General features: G+C 39.2%; 1 protein-coding gene across 1 annotated transcript in view; it reads left to right on the top strand.

The window, feature by feature from the left end:
* The window catches only part of PLS1 (plastin 1), a 50,813-nt gene extending 31,125 nt beyond the window's left edge, over positions 1 to 19,688 (top strand). The window contains exons 7-19 of the mRNA XM_072139589.1: positions 326 to 455; positions 572 to 704; positions 2,417 to 2,498; positions 3,306 to 3,471; positions 4,478 to 4,620; positions 6,587 to 6,664; positions 6,836 to 7,028; positions 12,139 to 12,217; positions 12,342 to 12,456; positions 14,708 to 14,841; positions 16,800 to 16,923; positions 17,763 to 17,887; positions 19,430 to 19,688. Of these exons, the coding sequence (XP_071995690.1) occupies positions 326 to 455; positions 572 to 704; positions 2,417 to 2,498; positions 3,306 to 3,471; positions 4,478 to 4,620; positions 6,587 to 6,664; positions 6,836 to 7,028; positions 12,139 to 12,217; positions 12,342 to 12,456; positions 14,708 to 14,841; positions 16,800 to 16,923; positions 17,763 to 17,887; positions 19,430 to 19,565 (1,638 nt within the window). The 3' untranslated portion in view covers positions 19,566 to 19,688. The remainder of the gene's footprint in view (positions 1 to 325; positions 456 to 571; positions 705 to 2,416; positions 2,499 to 3,305; positions 3,472 to 4,477; positions 4,621 to 6,586; positions 6,665 to 6,835; positions 7,029 to 12,138; positions 12,218 to 12,341; positions 12,457 to 14,707; positions 14,842 to 16,799; positions 16,924 to 17,762; positions 17,888 to 19,429) is intronic.

A 19,688-nucleotide genomic window follows, 5' to 3' on the forward strand; every position in this document is an offset into this window, starting at 1 on the left:
GAATTGCTACTTTTTCAAGCTTGTACAACGGTATAAACCTTGATGAATCCCCCAATATTTACTCTTTGTCAATTGTTCTGCATTTGGTATTTTTTTCCAGTAGACTGCATGTACAATGTGTACTGCAGATAACAAGTCCTCATACACATCTGTAAACGGAAGAATAAATGTAAATGCAAAAATAAAAAAGGGCCAGTGTAGGGAGGCCCAAAATAAACTGATCACAATAGGGGGAGCAAAGGTGAAAAACCTAGATCCATAGATCTGTATTGTGAATAAAATCTATTTTTTCTTGAAATATGATTAGTGTAACTTTCTTTCACAGTTATACCAAGAACTGAAGAGCAAAGATGTGAGCCGATCATTCCGTAAATCTATCAGTAGAAGACAGGGAATTACAGCTATAGGAGGGACCTCTGCTATCTCCAGCCAGGGGACACAGCATTCCTACTCAGGTAAGAGAACACAAGTCTGGAAAGTGATACTTGTCATAGTCCTGCGGAGACAGACAGGTTACCATAGTATGAGCTGCTCATCTCCCAGTACATAACTGTACTGCTGCTTCTTTCAGATGAAGACAAAGTGGCATTTGTTAACTGGATAAATAAAGCTTTAAAAGATGACCCGGACGTAAAGCATCTTCTGCCTATGGATCCTTCCAACAACAGCCTCTTCACATCACTAAAAGATGGGATTTTACTATGGTGAGTGTTACATTGTTTATACCCCCTTGTATGGTTTATTATAGACAAATAGTGTGATACAGTGTAAAGACTTAAACTTACATTCATGGTATATTGTCTGTAATACCCCTAATATCGCATACTATTTCTCCACATGCTGTAGACCCCTTACAGACACCTTGAGGAGATTCTATGAAGCCTGTATAAAGGATTGATCACAGGATTGATCACAAAATTCTGCAACTTGTTATGTAGTGTCACACATAGCACAAAAATGTAGAAAATTTGTAATAAATAGCAATGGCTTTTTTCAAACCCAATTTTTAAACTCAATTTACTGTAGATATTGGTTTTAAAGCTGTCCATACTCCATAGCTTTATTCATAGCCTCTAGCTCATTGTAGCAGCTCAGAGTACACAACAATTTGTGAACATGGTTTAGTATTGGCAGAACTATTTAACAAGAGACAATGGCCAATATTTATTGTCAAATGTATTTATCTGATCACATGAAATCACAGCAGTCCCCATGGACTTCTATTCCTCCCCATTCTCCATGGAGGCTGCTGAGATTTCATGTGATCAGATAAATACACGAGGTAGATGTTGCAGATGTAACAGGACTTTAGATGATGTCATCCTGGCAACATGACTTTAAGTGCCCAATGATGTAACAGAGCTCTCTATACAGCAGACTATCATAGTCTGTCGATCAGGAACAAGGAGGCAGGGCAATGCAAGTAAAATTTAATATGCAGGACTCAATTAGTGTAATGGACTCACATCAGGTTTACAAACTGATTTTGGTAACATTGCATCCATGAAAAGGAACCTTTTAAGGATGCCTTTTAAACATCTTTATTTTGGGTGGGTTTAAGTTTTAGGCTTAAAAAAATATAATAGAAAAAAATATCTAGAGAGACTGTGTCCCTAATTCTGTTGATTTATAGGTTATGGCAAATAAAGAATAAAGCCATAGAGTCATACAGTTGTTCATATGATAAAGTCCTCTTGCACACGGCCATAGGGAGGACACAATGGGGCACATTTACTTACCCGGTCCAGTCGCGATCCAGCGGCGCGTTCTCCAACGCTGATTCGGGTTCTGCCGGGATTCACTAAGGGCCGTGCGCTGATATCCACTAGGTGTCGATGCTGCGCCGAGGTCCGCTGGAGTTCATCGGAGTTCACCTTCTATTTCTTGGTGCAGGTAAGTGCGTGTCAAGCGACACTTTTTAAAAAAAAATTCTGTGGCTTTTCCGAATCCGTCGGGTTTTCCGGCAGCCATGCCCCCTGATTTCCGTCGCATGGATGCTGGTGCCGATGCGCCACAATCCGATCTTGTGCGCCAAAAACCCGGGGCAATGCGGCGCACACAGCTGTATGCGCCAAAGGTGGCAAAGGAGTAGGTTTTTCCATCACACTACTAATATACCCTGTGTGTTTGCCATATACAACGCTAAACTGAGCTGTATCTACTGTACATTGCAAGTCTTGTTCTTTTAGTAACTACGGTACCCCAAAATCTACCTGTCCATTTATTTCTATAAATCCCTTTAATCATCCAATTATGGGGTATAATTATAAAGTATTGTTTTATGCACAGACTGATAGCGCTGTTTTATGTTTACTGCATATGTTATATCTGCATTAGCTGTACAGTGTAATTGTGGAGCAGAAGTAATGGAAAACACAGGTTTTTATAACTGTTATATTTATATTGTTTCATTTAGCAAAATGATAAACTTATCCCAACCGGATACAATTGATGAGCGAGCAATCAACACAACAAAACTCACGCCATTCACCATTTCAGTAAGTCCAGCTGGTTTAGATTGGGTAATATTCATGTGGGTTAACCCCTTACTGCTAATGTACTTTTAATTTTTTACCATGGACAGAGGGCTTATTTCCTGCGTAAGAAATTATATTCCCTAGTGGTAGTATTTTATATTCCTTGACAGCCCATTTTCGCTTTATTCCTTGAGTGGATTTTATAAGGTTTTAATAGATTTTTAGAAATAAAAATCTTTTGTATGGAAGCAAATGTCTTCATTTTACTCTATTCTGAAGTATATGGATCTGTGTAAGGTGTCACTTTTGCAGGACAAGCTCATGTTTCTATGTTCATATTTCTACCATATTTGGGACTGTCACTAGGCATAACCGATTTTTATATTTTGATGTAGCAGGTTTTTTGGGATGCGGCGATACCTTACATGTTTATTTTTATTTAAAAACTTTTAGGTTTTTTCATATATTTTTTTACATTTCTTTTGTATTTTTTACTGTATTTCTAGACTCCATAGGTCAGTGGTAGTGAATCTATGGCACGGTTGCCAAAGGTGGCACTCAGAGTAATCTGTAAGTGCTCCAAGGCTGTCATCCCAGCACAGAATTTGCAATAAGTTGCTTATTAAATTGCTGTGTCAGCACTTTGTGATAAATAAGGGGGTTTTGGCTGTAATCTGGTCACTCAGCCTATAAAGACTCATCAACGCTCTATTGTACTTGAACTGATCAGAGAGGAGATGATGATGACGGCAGGGGCTGTAAATAAGATTGTAAAAAGATTTTCAGATGTACAGCTTCCAATACTGTTTTTCTTTTCCAATACTCTAGGAAAATATTAACTTGGCTCTGAATTCAGCCTCTGCCATTGGTTGTACAGTGGTGAACATTGGAGCACAAGATTTGAAAGAGGGAAAGCCACACTTGGTACTGGGCCTCTTATGGCAGATTATTAAGGCTGGATTGTTTGCTGACATTGAGATCTCCAAGAATGAGGGTAAGTAAAAGGATCTAACCAGTTTAAACACATACTTCAAATTTTGTTAATCGAAATATACCACCAAATCATGGATTATGAACCAAGTACACTTACATCCTGGTGTGTACCCCTTCTGGCAGTATTCACTCTTCTTTTAGCTCCTTATTCCCTGTTTTTTACAAAAGAAGGCTTTAAAAGTTATGCAGATGAGCCTGAGGGGATGTCGGCTAAATCAACAGCTATGGAGTCCTGAGGCCCTAAGGTTTGTTTGCATAAAATGTGGAACAAAACGAGGGCATAAGTAGCTAAAATAAGAGCAGATCCTGCCAGAGGGGACACACGCCAACATGTAAGTGTGCTTGGTTTACAATACTATATCCAGGTGATAGATTTCATTTAATGTCTGTTGTAAGGGACAAGGTATTGATTACAAAGAAGCTCCAGATACAATTGGATCCTAGGTGCCCAAATGGTCTTACCGACTTTACTGTTATACATGAAAATACCATTACTATAAATAGTATTTGTCGACATTGGACGACTGTTACAACTTTTACATCATGATCAGGAGCTTTAAAGGGGTATTCCCATGAAGACAAGTGTCTTATATGTACTCAGAATAAGAAAATAACACATAAAGCCCTTTAACCTCTCTCTTACCGCTAAACAACTTTATACATTTAAATGCGGTAAAGGATGTATGGAGGACGGTCTCCAGGTTTAGGCTAGGTGTAGTCTACAGCAGGCACCTGCTGTTAACCTCGCACCAATCACAGTCAAACCAAACCACGGCACCTAAACGCTGGTGGTGCCATATTGGGGCCAATCTGCCTCCCATCCATTCCATCAAAACTGTGTTGCTCAGTGTTTGACAAATAAAGCCACCTACATGGGCACTTTAACATGTAAATAAGTTTTTCTTAGGAGAAAAGGAAAAAACTATCACTTCAGTATTTTATTATGTATGATACTGTTTTGGCTTACAAATTTGTAATTTTTCTGATGTATTTATGCTTTTATCTAGCATTGATAACGTTACTGAAAGATGGAGAAACCCTTGAAGAATTAATGAAACTCTCCCCCGAAGAGCTCCTGCTTCGCTGGGTGAATTACCACCTGACTAATGCTCAGTGGCCAAATATAACTAACTTCAGCCGAGATATCAAGGTAAAGATTGTATGGGGGGAACTGCTATGTTAGAGGACTAGGCCTGCCCTTGTATTACATGACTATCCATTTATATTTCATATATCACTACCTTTCCCCTACTGGGGGGTTAGAAATTGCCCCAGTTATCTGATCACTGAATCTGTTATTATAGTGTGGTTTTAGTTCACAAAAAACTGGTGACAGTTAATATCAATGATCCAGGTTTTTCCCTAATAGGTCATCAATGCAATATAGACAGCAATGAAGGATAAAGGCCTCCAACAATGTTATATTGTTATATTATAATGAAATATTATATCAGTTGCCACGGGAATGATTGACCCAGATGCATCTGATGGCCATTATGAGGTGTATGTCTGTCTGAATCTCCCTACACTGCAGATCCAGTTCACTGATACCTCCATGAATGTGACATAACTGATAATCAATAACAAGTCATGCACAATCCCTTTAACCTCATCATGTAAATCTGCCATCAAAATGAAGCATAATAAATCAGGGCCACATACCTATAGATCCAGGCATGGTGACTGCGGTAATATTCTTATATTTGTTATCCATTGCCTGCATTCTATTAAAATTTAAAGGGTTTGTCCACTTTAAATATATAACAGCAAATAATTGATATTGTTTGTGTAAAGAAAAGTTAGACAAATTTCCAATATATTTTCTCTATTAATTGCTTAGGGGTTTCTAGATCTCTGCTTGCTGTCTTGCAACAGGAATCTTCAGTATTTACTTTCTGTAGATAAACACTGGTCCTTGGTCATGTGATGTCACACAGATGGCCAGCTTGTTAGTTTCACACAGCTGTGATTACACTCTGTGATATAATGAGCTGTGCACTTGTGTGACATCACATGACCATGGACCGGTGTTTATCTACAGGAAGTAAATACTGAAGATTCCTGTTGCAAGACAGCAAGCAGAGATCTAGAAAACAATAAAGAATTAATTGAATTAAAGTGAAAGAATAATGGAAAATTGTATAGCTCTGCATTAAACAAACATTATCAATTATTTTCTGGAATGGGCTTAAAGTGAACAACCCCTTTAACATTTAAATCATGCTAATGAGCCAAAAGGGCTGGGAGGTGGCACTTCATGGGCTGTTATACTGTGCAGGAGCATGTCTCACCCCACTTTTCCCTTGGCACTTCCCCACTTCTTCTGCCTGCTGTAATCTCAGTAGGGTTGGATGCACTTGACAGTGTAACAGCCAGTGAAGCTACAGCACAGAGGGGCTCTGGTAATGTCCCCACAGAGCCCTTCTGGCTCAAAAGCATAATTTTAAAAGTCAATTTTATAAATAAGGAGGCCATGGATAACAAATATATGAAGATTACCAAAGTCACACTTCCTGGATCTGTGAGATGAGTGCCCCTGATGTATCATACTTGATTTTAATAGTAGATTTTCTTTAATGACACAAGATATATTCGTATGCCACAGTGTTGTTAATTGCGTGCGCCAAAATCCCGGGGCTATTCAGGTACAATCGGCGCAAATCGGAAATATTCGGGTAACACGTCGGGAAAACGCGAATCGGCCCTTAGTAAATGACCCCCATTGTGTTCAATGAAAACACAGGTATTCCTGCATAGAAGTATTCCGGGTGCCAGTATATGGCCATATAGCGGCATTTTTCTACTGAACCCAAAAATAAAGGGGATATGTCACTTGGACCACACAGTGGATCGTATAAACAAAGCCTGTGAGAAAATAGTTCAACAGCATTTTAGTTGTCAATTTTACCATATTTTGAATTTTCCAGCTTCCCAGTATATTACAAGGAAAATCCATAAACCAAATAATGAAAAAGGTTTGTGGTGTTAAGTGGTTAAGTTGGGACTGTAGTTGGGACTTTGGGAGAAACTTTATAAAGCCTTTGTAGTGTATTACAAGTGACTGATGATGTGATAGTTATGATGATTATTTTATTTTTTTGTGTTTTCTTATCCAGGATTCTAAAGCTTATTTCCACTTATTGCGAGAAATTGCCCCCAAGAATGATGTTTTCATAGACTTCTCTGGTTTTGATGTAAGTTTAGAAAATGACATTCATTAGACATCTTACATTATTTACAGTATTTATTAGCTTTTATGTATGGTTTTATTCACTGATAATTATAACCATATTTATGTTTTTTAAGTATATTTTTTTAGTATCTATAACAAAAAGAATATAGTAAAATTTGTCTTGCCTTAATAGGATCCTAATGATCTAAAAAGGGCTAACTGCATGCTTAACCAAGCTGACAAACTGGGCTGCAGACAGTTTGTGACTCCATCAGATGTCGTTTCTGGAAACCCTAAACTGAACTTGGCTTTTGTAGCAAACCTGTTTAACATGTACCCAGCTCTCAACAAAGCCAATGGCAATGATTTCCTGAACCAAATAGAAGGTAAGAAAAATTACAAGAATAGACTTAAATGTTTTATCGCATCATTAAAAGATGAACAATTAGAGATTTTAGAACACATTGAGAAACTGGGAAATTGTTATGAACAATGCTGGCACTCAAAGGGATTGAAATATTGATTCACTGATTCACAGAAAAGGTCCTCAGTATTAGATTAGGAGGGATTGATCCAACACCAGTGTCCCCACAGCTGATAAACAGAGAATGGAACAGGAATTAGACTGCTCTGATCTTGTGTAGTGGTCAGACCAGGTTACTGCAGATCAGCTCTCATTTAGTTTAATTAGAGCTTAGCTGCAGTGACTCTGTTCAGCCGCTACACAGAAAACGGAGCTGTCTGCTTCCTGTTCCATTCTCTGTTTATAAGCTGCTTAGAACTGCTATATGTGGGGTTGCTGGGTGTTGGATCCTCAGCAAAAGATGTCCATCTTATGAAATTAGTGACAGACATGCTTAGAAAGATGGTAAAGAGAGTGTCCCACACAGCTGTAGTCCAGTATCACATCTGAGGTCCATGGCGCTTTAGGCTCCATGTACACAACAGTTATTTTTGCCATTGTTTTGACAGCCAAGTGCATGAGCCAATCTTTTTTTTTTGTCATTGCTGTAAGAGGACCTCACACGCCCATGACACATGGACCACAAAACAGATAGGGTCTGTTTTTTGAGGGTTGAGAGCACACATTTTACGCTATACTTTGTTTTATATTACCATTATACATATATGTCTTTATGGCACTTATAAAGAGAGTCAATCAATGTTATTCCTGCCAACTGCTGACTGCACTTTATAGAGGGAAAGGGAGAACAGTGGAAACATAATTGAAGTGATGGTCATGAAGGTTACTAGAAACCCATGATTTAATGCCTTGGTACCACTTTACCCTCTGGTTAGTGTCCTTTGCACCCAATAGTCCTGCCCCTCCACAATGTTTTCTGCCCCTCCCGTCAGAACATGGAGCCTCAGCAGAGGGGAAGGTGGAAGAGCATTCAGTGCAGAGAAGCAGGGACCACCATGATGGCACCAGGGACATTAAAGCATGGCTTCTTTACCATCATTCCTGGAACATTTACACTGCTTTCCCTGTTCTCTCATGGATTATGGGATTATGTCAAAACTGTTGACAATTTTCCATTGAATAAGTGTCTTACATAACAATGTTTTCTATTTATTCTGTGAACCCTAGATTTCACTCTCACATATGTTATAGGTACAGTATATTTAGATTTCATCCGGAGTGACTCTGCCCTTTGCATGAGACATTTGGCTTGAAAGATAATTCCCTCCCTCTGTACATGGCATAGAATTGCTTTAAAACCTTACTCCACCCAAGATTCCCCTGGTGCCTACTCCAGTTTTCCATCTTTGTCTTTATTCCATAATCACAAGGGTTTAGGAAGCAGCAATTTCATGTACGTCATTGGAGGAGATAGGTGGAGTTTTAACATGTATGACTTATTGCCTTCTTAGATCAATGTTTGATACTTTTGGATACATGAATTATTCATGCATTTTTCTTAGCTTCAAAAGCATGTTGGGTTTTTCTCTGTGGGATATCAGGCAGGTTCATATAGATTTGTCAACAGGCAAAATCGGAAACTATTTTACGTTTTGTTCGTCCATAATTTAAAGCGTTTTCTAAGACTTTCATATCATAAGGATAGACCCTCATTTCCAGATGATGACAAGGATGAACTTTTTGAAGGATCTACATTTCTCCAGTGAGCATAATATCTACCATTGCTTTACCAAAGCTTCATACATATTTTGTACTGGTACCAGTGCTGGTACATACTTTGTACTGATACCCCAGCTCTTTACTGCTCAGTCCTATCGAAGAGAATGGGACTAAGCTGTGATAATGAGAGCAAGGGGACTCCGGGCCTCCGGGTTACTAAGCAGACTGTGAGTAAGACCCCTAATAATTTGATATTTATATCCATAAAATGCATCTGTACCACAAACTTTGTATCTTTAGTATTTCTAAGGAGACTTTTTAGACATTTATTTGCATTTATGGGATCCAGATCACATCAAAATAATAATGGCTAAGAGGGTCTACTTTCTGGGGAATGATGAAGTATGGGCCACCAGAATAAAATGTATCCATGGGCCCAAAGAACCCCAGTCTGACACAACATTACAATAATTTTGACGCTACCCGAGTTTGACAGAGCCCCATTTAACATAAGAATGTCCCATTGTCACAATGCCCCATTGTATAATCACAACAAACTTTATTGACATCACAATGCCTTTTTATGACAGTGCCCCATTCTGACATTCCATAACTTACTATGACAATTGCTAAATTGTTATATTAAAAATTCCCTATTTTGACAATACCCAATTGTGAGATCTTAAAGGGAACCTGTCAGCAGAAACTGACCTAATAAACCAGTACCAGTATATTGCCAAGCAGCTAAACACCATCCAGATCATGTTTCTTTCATCACCCAGTGTATCATCCAGCATCATACAGAAAATCTACTTTGAAGTTAGAAGTAAACTGGTTGTATAAAGTAAAGAAGGCACTGAAATCAAGCTCTCTCTTCCTCAGAAAGCCCAGATCCCTTTAATTGATGGTCCTTCATCTAGAGACATCACTAACCACATCTCCTGAAATCCGATGCAGAGAAGGCGTTCAGAGCTCCCCAGCTTGACTTGTTAAACTCTCCGCCTCCTTGACTTCATACAACCAATTTACATCTCACTTCAAAATTGATTTTCAGGATGATGCCACCAGGCTGGACCATGAAAGAAACAAAAACTAGAAAGTATGACGCTGTTTGACAATATACTGGTGGTGGTTTATTAGGCTAATTGCTGATAGCAGGTTCCCTTTAATGTGATTTCAGAGCGCCCAATTTCAACATCACATTGCCCCATTGTGTCAATACCCCATTGTCGCATCTACAATTCCCCATTTTGTGACATCACAATGCCCCATTGGGACATTGACCACTTGTTGCATCACCATGACCCATTTTAACAGTGCCCCGTTGTAACTTCACAGTGCCCACTATTGACACTGCCTCATTTTTACATCAAATGCCCTATTGTGCTAATTAGACAACCTAATTTGTAGGCTTGTTGTTCCATTACCAGGGGATGGTGAAAGGTAACCCCCAGAATAATTGTATCTGTAATGTAAACTAAACACTAAAGTTGAATGAAAAACCTTCTGTTCACCTTCTGCTCCCCTTACGAATACATGCATGTCAATCACTCTTCTGTTATGCGGGTTAGTCCTTAGCACTAATGTGAACATAGTCTAAGATGCTATCTGTTTGTTTTGGTTTATTGTTATTGCCTGCTGCTTAATCTAGAGCTATATTTTGCATGTTTTTTTCTGAGACTGGTGTAATGTGCATGCACAATTGTGTGAGAATGTAGGGTGGATTTATGTCCCTAGTAAAAAAAATGACTTTGTTACCCATAGCCGCCAAATTAAAACTCTGCTGTGATTGATTTCAATGGGCAGCCAAAAACATTTTTCAAGACCACAGATTTCCAGATGTGATGTGGCACGGGTGCCAGAGGTGGCACTCAGAGCCTATATTTTGGGCACCTAAGTCCTCAACATAGCACAGAAGTCGCCTGACAGAATCAGTCCCAGGCATCTCAAGAAATGCTGCTCTCAGTGCTATTTCACATGTGGAAAGGGCGGATTATCTCTAGAGGTCCTGCTGGCCCCAGTTTTCTCCCTGTACCATGGTGAGATGGTACAACAATAGTCCAAATTTGCCTCTCTTCTTTCAACGGTTTTGTTGAGCTCAAGAGGCCAATATGATTGGAAGTTATTGTAGAACAGGTAGTAATAAATGACTACTTAAATTGCTGTGCTGGCACTTTGCAATAAATAACTGGGGTTTGGTTGTAGTTTGGGCATCCGGACACTAAACGGTTCACCATCACTGGTATAGGGTCATCCTCAGATGGCAGCAGATAAGGATTGGCACATGCAAAATATGATATGCTGCTCCAGTGATGTCTCTCCCTTTCACTTCACATACTACTGCTCGGCTGAGAGACATCTAAAGTCTATGGCCATTTTAAGATCAGGGAAGGAAGATGGTGCTGTCAATTTTGACATATTTCTTTTACTGCTTTTTCCAACCATTTATGGGAGTGTTTTTACTTCCACTATAAAATGAATTGGAGGATCAAGAAAAAAACCTACATCTGCTAATTATTTATGTGAGGTTTTTGAAGACTAGGGTTGCTATAAATTAATATGAGTTTACATCCCAATTGTCCCAGCTTTTGACCACTTTAATGAATTCTACCACTGGTTTATAGCTGCAACTACCCTTAAAGGGGTTGTCGGAGCTTTAAAGGACATCTACCAGCACAACAAGCTCTTTTTGTTATTCACTTGTTTTAGTGCATAAAGAAACAGCATATTTTCTGCTCAAACGACTTTTTAAAATATGTAAATGAGTCTGAGGCGCTCGTGCCTCTCAGCATTGCCGGTTTTTAATGTATACATGTCCCCCACTGTAACAGTACCTCCTGCTCTAGAGCATAGAGAGAGTAGAGGCTCCATGTTGGTAGTAAATGTCCAGTTTATACAAGGGTAGCAAATCAGTAAAACTCTTATACTCACCTCTCATCTTTGAAGGGGAGTGTTGGAGTAGGTAAAAGCCCTGACAATCCCCTTAGAGCTGCTGGATGAATCCAGCTATAAGTTTACTATGAGCTCTGCTCCTATAGTTCAGTTAAAAATTTACATTAATCTTTATGTAAAGTGCAAGCGCTCCATCACCAGAGCACTTCTCCTATCCCCCTTCCTCCGTCTGCTGAAATCGCCATGAGATTGGGGAGAGGAGAGGGAACAGGGAGGTGGGGGATTTTCTTTACCATTTTACCCATGTAAGAACGACCTGTTTATTGAAAAACACTACAGAGTCCAGTGCATTCATTAGTGTTACATGCAGTGCGCAGTGATGCTCAACTAAAATGCCCAAATAGTTCCAGTCTCCCAATAAAATGCTTCATGCGCCTTCACTACCAGAAGGAGCCATTAGTACAGTAGTGATCCCCAGATGACATATTGTTTGTAATGCTATGTGTCATTTATGAATACAGGGGAGACAAATGAGGAGAGGACATTCCGCAACTGGATGAATTCCCTTGGGGTGAACCCTTATGTGAACCATATGTACAGGTAATTCTCTGCATGGTAGTATGTGCATGGATATTTTATTAGATTGTTGGGTATAATATTACTTTATTTTAGCATGATAAACTATTGATTTGTATGTGACAAGATGTTCTTTTCCCTTTTTTAGTGATTTAAGTGATGCTCTAGTGATCTTCCAGCTGTACGATAGGACACGGGTGCCAGTGGACTGGGGTCGTGTTAATAAACCCCCGTTTTCTGCGCTTGGAGGACGCATGAGAAAGGTCTGTGTGCAGGATATTTAGGATTATAGCATAATACTACATTACAGACATGCAGCAGAGCAGTGGTTGTTATAGTTCTTCATCTAAATAATCTCCCCAAGAGTGTTCATCTAATGGGTGATTACTTGGTCACTAGCTTTCCAAAAAAAAACTTAGTATAAATCAATAGTACATGTTAATGAAAGAAACTTTTGTAATATATCTTACTTTACTAACTTTAGCTCTTACATGGGAAAATGGGAATACCCTCATCTCTGGCTTGTGATTTCATACATTCAGAAACGGTTTTGAAAGTATCATCATATTTTGAATGACTTATTTGATGACTATACACAGGGGTGGATTAAGACCATGGGTTCCGGCCTATATAAAAATTGTGAGACACTTCATTTTTTTTAATGGATCAGCATTTTTTGCCTCCCTACACGTGCTTCTGTAGGCAATATGTTTTGCAGTTTAAAGGGAACCTGTCATCAGCAGTGGTGTAACAAGACACCAGTGACCCCCGAACTTTTGATTGAGGCCCCATATATGCTACATCGACATATACTCACACCCCCCGGTCATGGATCTTTCCATCATTGCAGGCTAGTGGCCCCTCCTAGCCCCCGGGCCAAGTGGTGGTTACAATCTCTACACCGCTGGTCATCACCATCACACATTTTCACCTAATGACAGGTCCCCATCGACTTTTTAAGGCTATTTTTTTCAATTTGATTTTATAGTTAACATTACTGGTTTCATTCACTTTTAAAAGTTAATAAAAGTATACCTGGCTCCCTGCCAGCAAACTGCATAGCGTCATGCATGTGGGCATCAGTTATGAGGTTACAATCATCATCATTATCTGTGCTCTGCTAGATCTCCCCCCCCCCACTTCCTGCAGCCATTAGCTGACTCCATGCTCCGAGCAAATCTCTGACAGCTCACGTCTGCAGGAGGGGGAAGAGGGAGAGAGCTGACAGAGCAGAGAGGAGATGATGATGATGACATTTATAAGGGTTTGGAATCATTAATGTTAATTCTAAAAGCAGATTGGGAAATCATATTAAAATGCTATGGGAACCTGTCATTGGGTGAAAATATGGGATCCTGATGACCGGTTCCCTTCAAGTTCATTGGAAGAACCTGTAAAGGTCCTGAAAAGGGTCTTGTATGAATAAATGTTGAGAGACATCACACTGTGTGACAATTTCAGGGCTAGAGGTCCTTCTCTTAATTATCTCCACAGGTCAGTTCCAAACCTGGAAGGTGGTGTCAGTGTTCATGGGCTCCCTAGAAGCTTTGGGCACTGGGCTGCAACCCTCGTCACCCTTATCAGCTTCTGACCATACTGGATGATTTAATTACATAATGAAAACCATTTGTTAAATAGGAAAAAGATTTGAGAGCATGAATAAACAAAATAAAACCCCAGTGGCAAATGTTGGATAGTCACCCCAAAAAGTTTGAGAGTTGTCCGGAAAGAGAGACTTTGACAAATGAGTGTAAAAGATAAGAGATTTTAAGACTCAAACTCTATGTTATGGATGACATGATATCCTTTATCCCTGCTATGTAACTCCCATTCTGACATAAGCAGCTTATTATATGAGTTTATATGTACGGTAAATGATGGGCAAATATTCAGGCTTGTATGTGTGCACCACTATGAAAACCTACAACCATTGCTGATATGTGAAATGTGTACAGCAATGTGCACTAGGACTTGGATTGGTGATTGTGTGACATCCTACTTATGGGATTCCTCTATCAGCTTGATTTTGGGATACTTCTAGACATATACTATAGATTTTATTAGAGGATTTTTTTGGAATATGTTTGTTGGCTCAATTACACCAAATAGTCCTGTATTAGGTGAACTACACCATACCTCACAGTATTTGTATATTAGTCCCTGATGTTAGGCATCCATGGAAATTTAGTGACTAATATGGATTTATGCAAATTTCAACATGTCTTGCTTAAATTGTGGACTCTTTGAAGGGTCAGTTGGGATCTTTTTTGAGAGATCTTTTTTATTGCTTGGTATTTGGTGATGACTTCATGGTTTTCCAGGCTTGGGACATCTGTAATATAACAGGATTATCCTGGCTCTTATTTATAGTAAATTGGTCAAAATGGCAAACTTGGAACTCTTGAGTAATACTACTTTTCTTTCTAACAATTTGACACAAAATATACACATCTACAATTATGGGCAAATTTTTTTATTTTTTTCGACTACTTAATTATGTTTTTTTTTTCCTAGATAGAGAATTGCAACTATGCTGTAGAGTTGGGAAAGAACAAGGCGAGATTTTCCTTAGTTGGGATATGTGGAAATGACCTGAATGAAGGGAACCGTACACTTACACTCGCCTTAGTCTGGCAGCTAATGAGGCGGTAAGTACCCAGCCAAATAACTGCTTGAGCTTAAACCCACATTCCTTTTTATGTCATGCTATTCTGTTTAATGTGTATGCAACACTGTCTATATAACTATAACTATGTAATTTATTGACTTTATACCATTGTCCAACTGGGTCCATGCAAGAAGGGCTGTGTCAGACCACTGACTCCCAGCCTGATAGGGGAGTACTGCCGACATTGCTGTCTCACTGCCTCCCTTCTCCTGATCCCCTACCATAGAAATAACAGCCTTGCACAGTAGTACAAATGTAGTACACAGGGGTGAGCCTAAATATTCTTTTGCCCGAGGCGATCTATAGATGGCACTGCCCTATCCAGTATTAATATATAACATAAGTTTTTTGGTAGTTGGGCTCTACATGCAGTGTTTCAAACCCAGGCTGAGATAAAGTGTGAAGAGACACTATTTTTAAGTGTTAATTCCTGTTTTATGGCTGGTGGCTGCCACCATCTAGCTGCAAATCCTGATGCCTGAGGCGAGAGGCTCAACTTGCCTCATGGATGGTGCACCCCTGATAGTACATCACATCACCCTAGTGGCAGGCTAGGACATACATCTAATTTGTGAAACCTGCACAACAGGTGAAAAAAAATTCACATCTTAATTGGTGCTTCCAAAATATTCTCACATGGAGTCTTTATCAAGCACTTTCCAGATGATGTTTCTTTCATGGTCCTTTCATGGTTCTTTCACTGTAATTGATAGTCCTGCATCCAGAAACATCACTAGGCAGATCTCCTGAGGTCCTGTGCATGATGTCAATCACATGGGAGAATGTGGGGAGTGCTTAGCTTCAATATAAAACTCTGCCTCCATGACTTTATATCAGTTTACATCTCACTTCAAAGTTGATTTTCCGCATTATGGAACCACGCTGAACCATGAAAGAAACATGATCTGGAAGATGTTAAGCTGCTTGACAACATACTAGTAGTGGTTTATTAGGCCCATTTCTGATGACAGGTTCCCTTTAAATTGTGCTTGTCTTTTGACTATCTAGAGTGGGATGTTTGGATATTTGACTGTACAGTCAGTGGACTTGACACAATGACATTATAGTAAATGGGTGTTATTTGATTTATAAAGCGCTATGGAATATGATGGCGCTATATAAATAAAGATTATTATTCTTATTTTAATGTAACTTTAAAAAAAAAATTTGCACTATTTTTTATATAACAATACTTATCTAGATATATAGTTAAATAGGTCCCACATTTTTACGTGTTGTATAGCATTGATGGATTATAACTGTCCTCATCTAGCCCACCTAGTCCTCATCAGATAATAAAGGTATGAGGGACTCAGAGCATCCCCCCCCCTCCAGAAGAAGATGAGTATAGATGACCGACACCAGACCTCTGAGATCTGAGATCCCAGGACCCCAGGAAGTATTAGAAGTCTCTAAAACTGAGTAAAAAAGGAATGACATAAAAGATGAGGGGGGAATTTTAAGTGTAATGTTTAAAGGGAACCTGTCAACGGCCTGTCAACCTGTCATCAACCTGTCACTTCCCTTCAAACACAAATTTCTTGTGGTGGTGAGCTGACATAAACAGGGGAGAGGCTGTGGGAGGGTGATAAGTGAGGAAGAGGGAGGAAGCATTGAGGAGAAGGTGACTCATCCCATTTCCCCCAGGACTCACCACACACTGCTGGCAGGGAGCCAGGTAATGTTAAAGAAACAATCAAAAAGGACTGGAATTATTCAGATGCACAACAAAGGCAGCATTGAAATCAACCTGCTTGGCCATGGCTATTGGAACCTGTCATCATATAAAATTGACCTTCCAAATGACAGGTTGCCTTAAAACGCCAATCTTAATAATACTCCCATTGTATTTGTACACTAATAATGAACAATAATGAAATTATAGTAAAATACATCACTACACTGATTTATACTAAATGTAAGACCTCCATCTCCTAGGTATACACTGAATGTACTTTCAGATCTTGGAGAGGGTGCGAAGATTGATGACAGAACCATAATAAAGTGGGTAAATGAAACGCTGCGTGATGCAAGCAAGACCACATTCATCACCAGCTTCAAGGTAATGAGAGTTTTGTGAACTTTGCCAAAGGAGGGACTGCTAAAGCAAGAGGGACAGTTAGAGGGACCGCTAAAGCAAGAGGCATAGTGAGTGACGCCATTAGGACGAACTGAAGGAACAGCAATTTGTGTATATATGTAGAGGTCAGCATGGTGAGAACATAGAAAGGCTGAAGCTCTTGAAGAAGGCAAAGACATGTATATGCAGAGACATGTCTAATGGAACAGATTAATTGAAAAACCCCTTTAATGCTATTTTTTACTTTTACAGCTGACTTTATTTATAACATGATGTCACCTAGAAACAGACAGCCATTTTGTAAGCCAGTTAGGAAAAGGCAGCCATGTTACATATCATCTAGAGTACCATGAAAAAGGTGCAGCCTGGCAGTCAAAGCAACTTTTTAAAAATTTATGCCAACTCACAAACTGATCTTTAGGCTGCACCATTCTATTGTGCTTATAGGGGTCAACCCTACATTTTATAATAATAATAATGATAAATGATTGTGAGCAGAATTTGAAAACATGAATATTATAATAACTTTTAAAAATAAAAAGAATACCCCTTATAGATAAACCTTTGCACTTTGTTTTCTATGGTCTTGTGTAGTCCATCCTTCAGTCATGTGTTTGGCATTGCATTATGCATTATTTAATGCTGTTATATATTTATGATTAATTGAAGACCAGCAGTGGAAGATCCTGAGCAGTAATTTTGCAGAGTTAAGTAAATAACAGTAACGTTACACTTACACAAATCCATTAAAGTCACTTTCCAGCCTGACACATCTATAAAACATGTTAATAGTTCATGCTGTGTTAACCCTTCCCTTTCAGGATAAGGCTATTAGCACCAGTCTGCCTGTGCTTGATTTAATTGATGCCATTGCTCCTAAAGCTGTCAAAGCCGAAATGGTTAAAAGAGAAAATCTTTCAAATACAGATAAAATGGACAACGCAAAGTGAGTGACCATAATCATTTATTTGCACCTTCTTGTTTGGTTGAGTAGCACTCCAAAAAGAGAGGAAAGTGTAAAATGTATGGATGTTAATCATGATTTTAATTTATAAGTGGACAGGATGCAATCATGAATAACTCAGTATTACAGTATGAAAATTGTGCACTTAGAAGATACAGATTTTACTGGATACATTTTCTGAAAGTGAGTCCACCCCTTTCCCCAACACACACACCCCCCACACACACACACATCAGGGCACAAGTAATAGAAAACATAAAAACATTTACTAAAAACAGCAAAGTCTGCACTATGTTAGGTTTTGCCTGTGCAGTGTTCCGAGAGCGCCAGATTGGTGATTTGTGTTGCACTTTCTTTGTGAATCTGGTGCTCCCGCTACTACACCAACAGAGTGCACCAACCTTTTTTTTGGTGCACCTTTAACATGGAGCGTGCAAGACACTTCAGTAGGACTTTGCATGTTAAATCTGGCATGCTGTCCAACTGAGCACCGCAATGCCCATTTAAATCTTCTCTTTCCTCTGCTAGCTCTCTCCTTCCTTCCCCTTTACTCCAGCAGATTTAGCTGACAGAGTTTTGCTTGGAGGATTAATGGCTGCATGAGGGAGGGTGGAAAGAGCCTGCAGAAAATAGAGAAGATAATTGTAATGATTGCAGCCTTTTAATATAAAAAGGTCTATGGAATTCAGTCACTGGGTGAAATGTGTGAACCTGATGACAGGTTCCCTTTAAGAGGACATCTTTGTTTTATGAATTACCGGTATTCATTAGGGAAAAAAGGGATTCTGGTTAAGCTTTCCATTTCTACCTCCAGCATTCAGGTGAACAAAGGTGTAATGCATAATTCTAATTAAATCAGTGCAAAGATATGCAAGCATTTACTACAGACTTGTCATGAGAGCTTAAAGCTTCTTTGTAAAGGTTTTTTTCTACATATTGCAACAGAAAGTAATGCCTTATGTAAAGGCACTCAACATACCTACCTACCCCTGCATAAGGGCATTAAAAGGAATCTGTCAGCAGTTGTGACCATATAAAACTGCAGACAACCATACCTTTGTGTATGTTAGTAGTGATAGGACAGTGAATAGTGAAGTTATAATCCAGCTCTGAAGCTCTGGTCTTTCAGCCTGAAGAGCTTTCTTCTCTGTGCCCGATGCTGCTCCACAGCCCCTTTCCTCTGCTAGGAGTAGTTGCTATATTAGGATTTTGGTTGGATACTTCCAGCAGTGGGGAGAGGCAGTGGTACAGTTCATTGATGTAAGGATGTTGAATAGATCATTGAAAAGGTTTGCCTTGTGTATGTGTTGTAATACACAGGTAATGTGCATGTGTCATAAGATAAATCTCCTTAAATTAAGCTCAAGGCACAAGATGTGAAAAGTTCTCCCTTCACAAATAGCTTGAGACTTTGACCCTATATGGGGTCATTTTTCTACCAACTGGCAGTTTTGTTAAAAAAAAAAAAAGTATACAAAAAAAGAGCACATTTCAGATTTATCATCTTTACTCTTTAATTTCTAGGTATGCCATTTCCATTGCCAGGAAGATTGGGGCACGAATATACGCCCTGCCTGAGGACTTAGTAGAAGTAAAACCTAAGATGGTCATGACAGTATTTGCTTGCCTCATGGGAAGAGGACTAAACAAATTAAAATAATACACATGTACCTCGCCCTAATGTTTTATTGCCATGTTAAGTATGTGGAGTGCCTCCAGGGAGCCGGACCATGCTGCCCAGCAGAAATAAACTAGGATGAATGTGATGAAATATGTACGTAAT

Source organism: Engystomops pustulosus, chromosome 3 (genome assembly GCF_040894005.1).
Source record: "Engystomops pustulosus chromosome 3, aEngPut4.maternal, whole genome shotgun sequence".
NCBI classification, from domain to species: domain Eukaryota; kingdom Metazoa; phylum Chordata; class Amphibia; order Anura; family Leptodactylidae; genus Engystomops; species Engystomops pustulosus.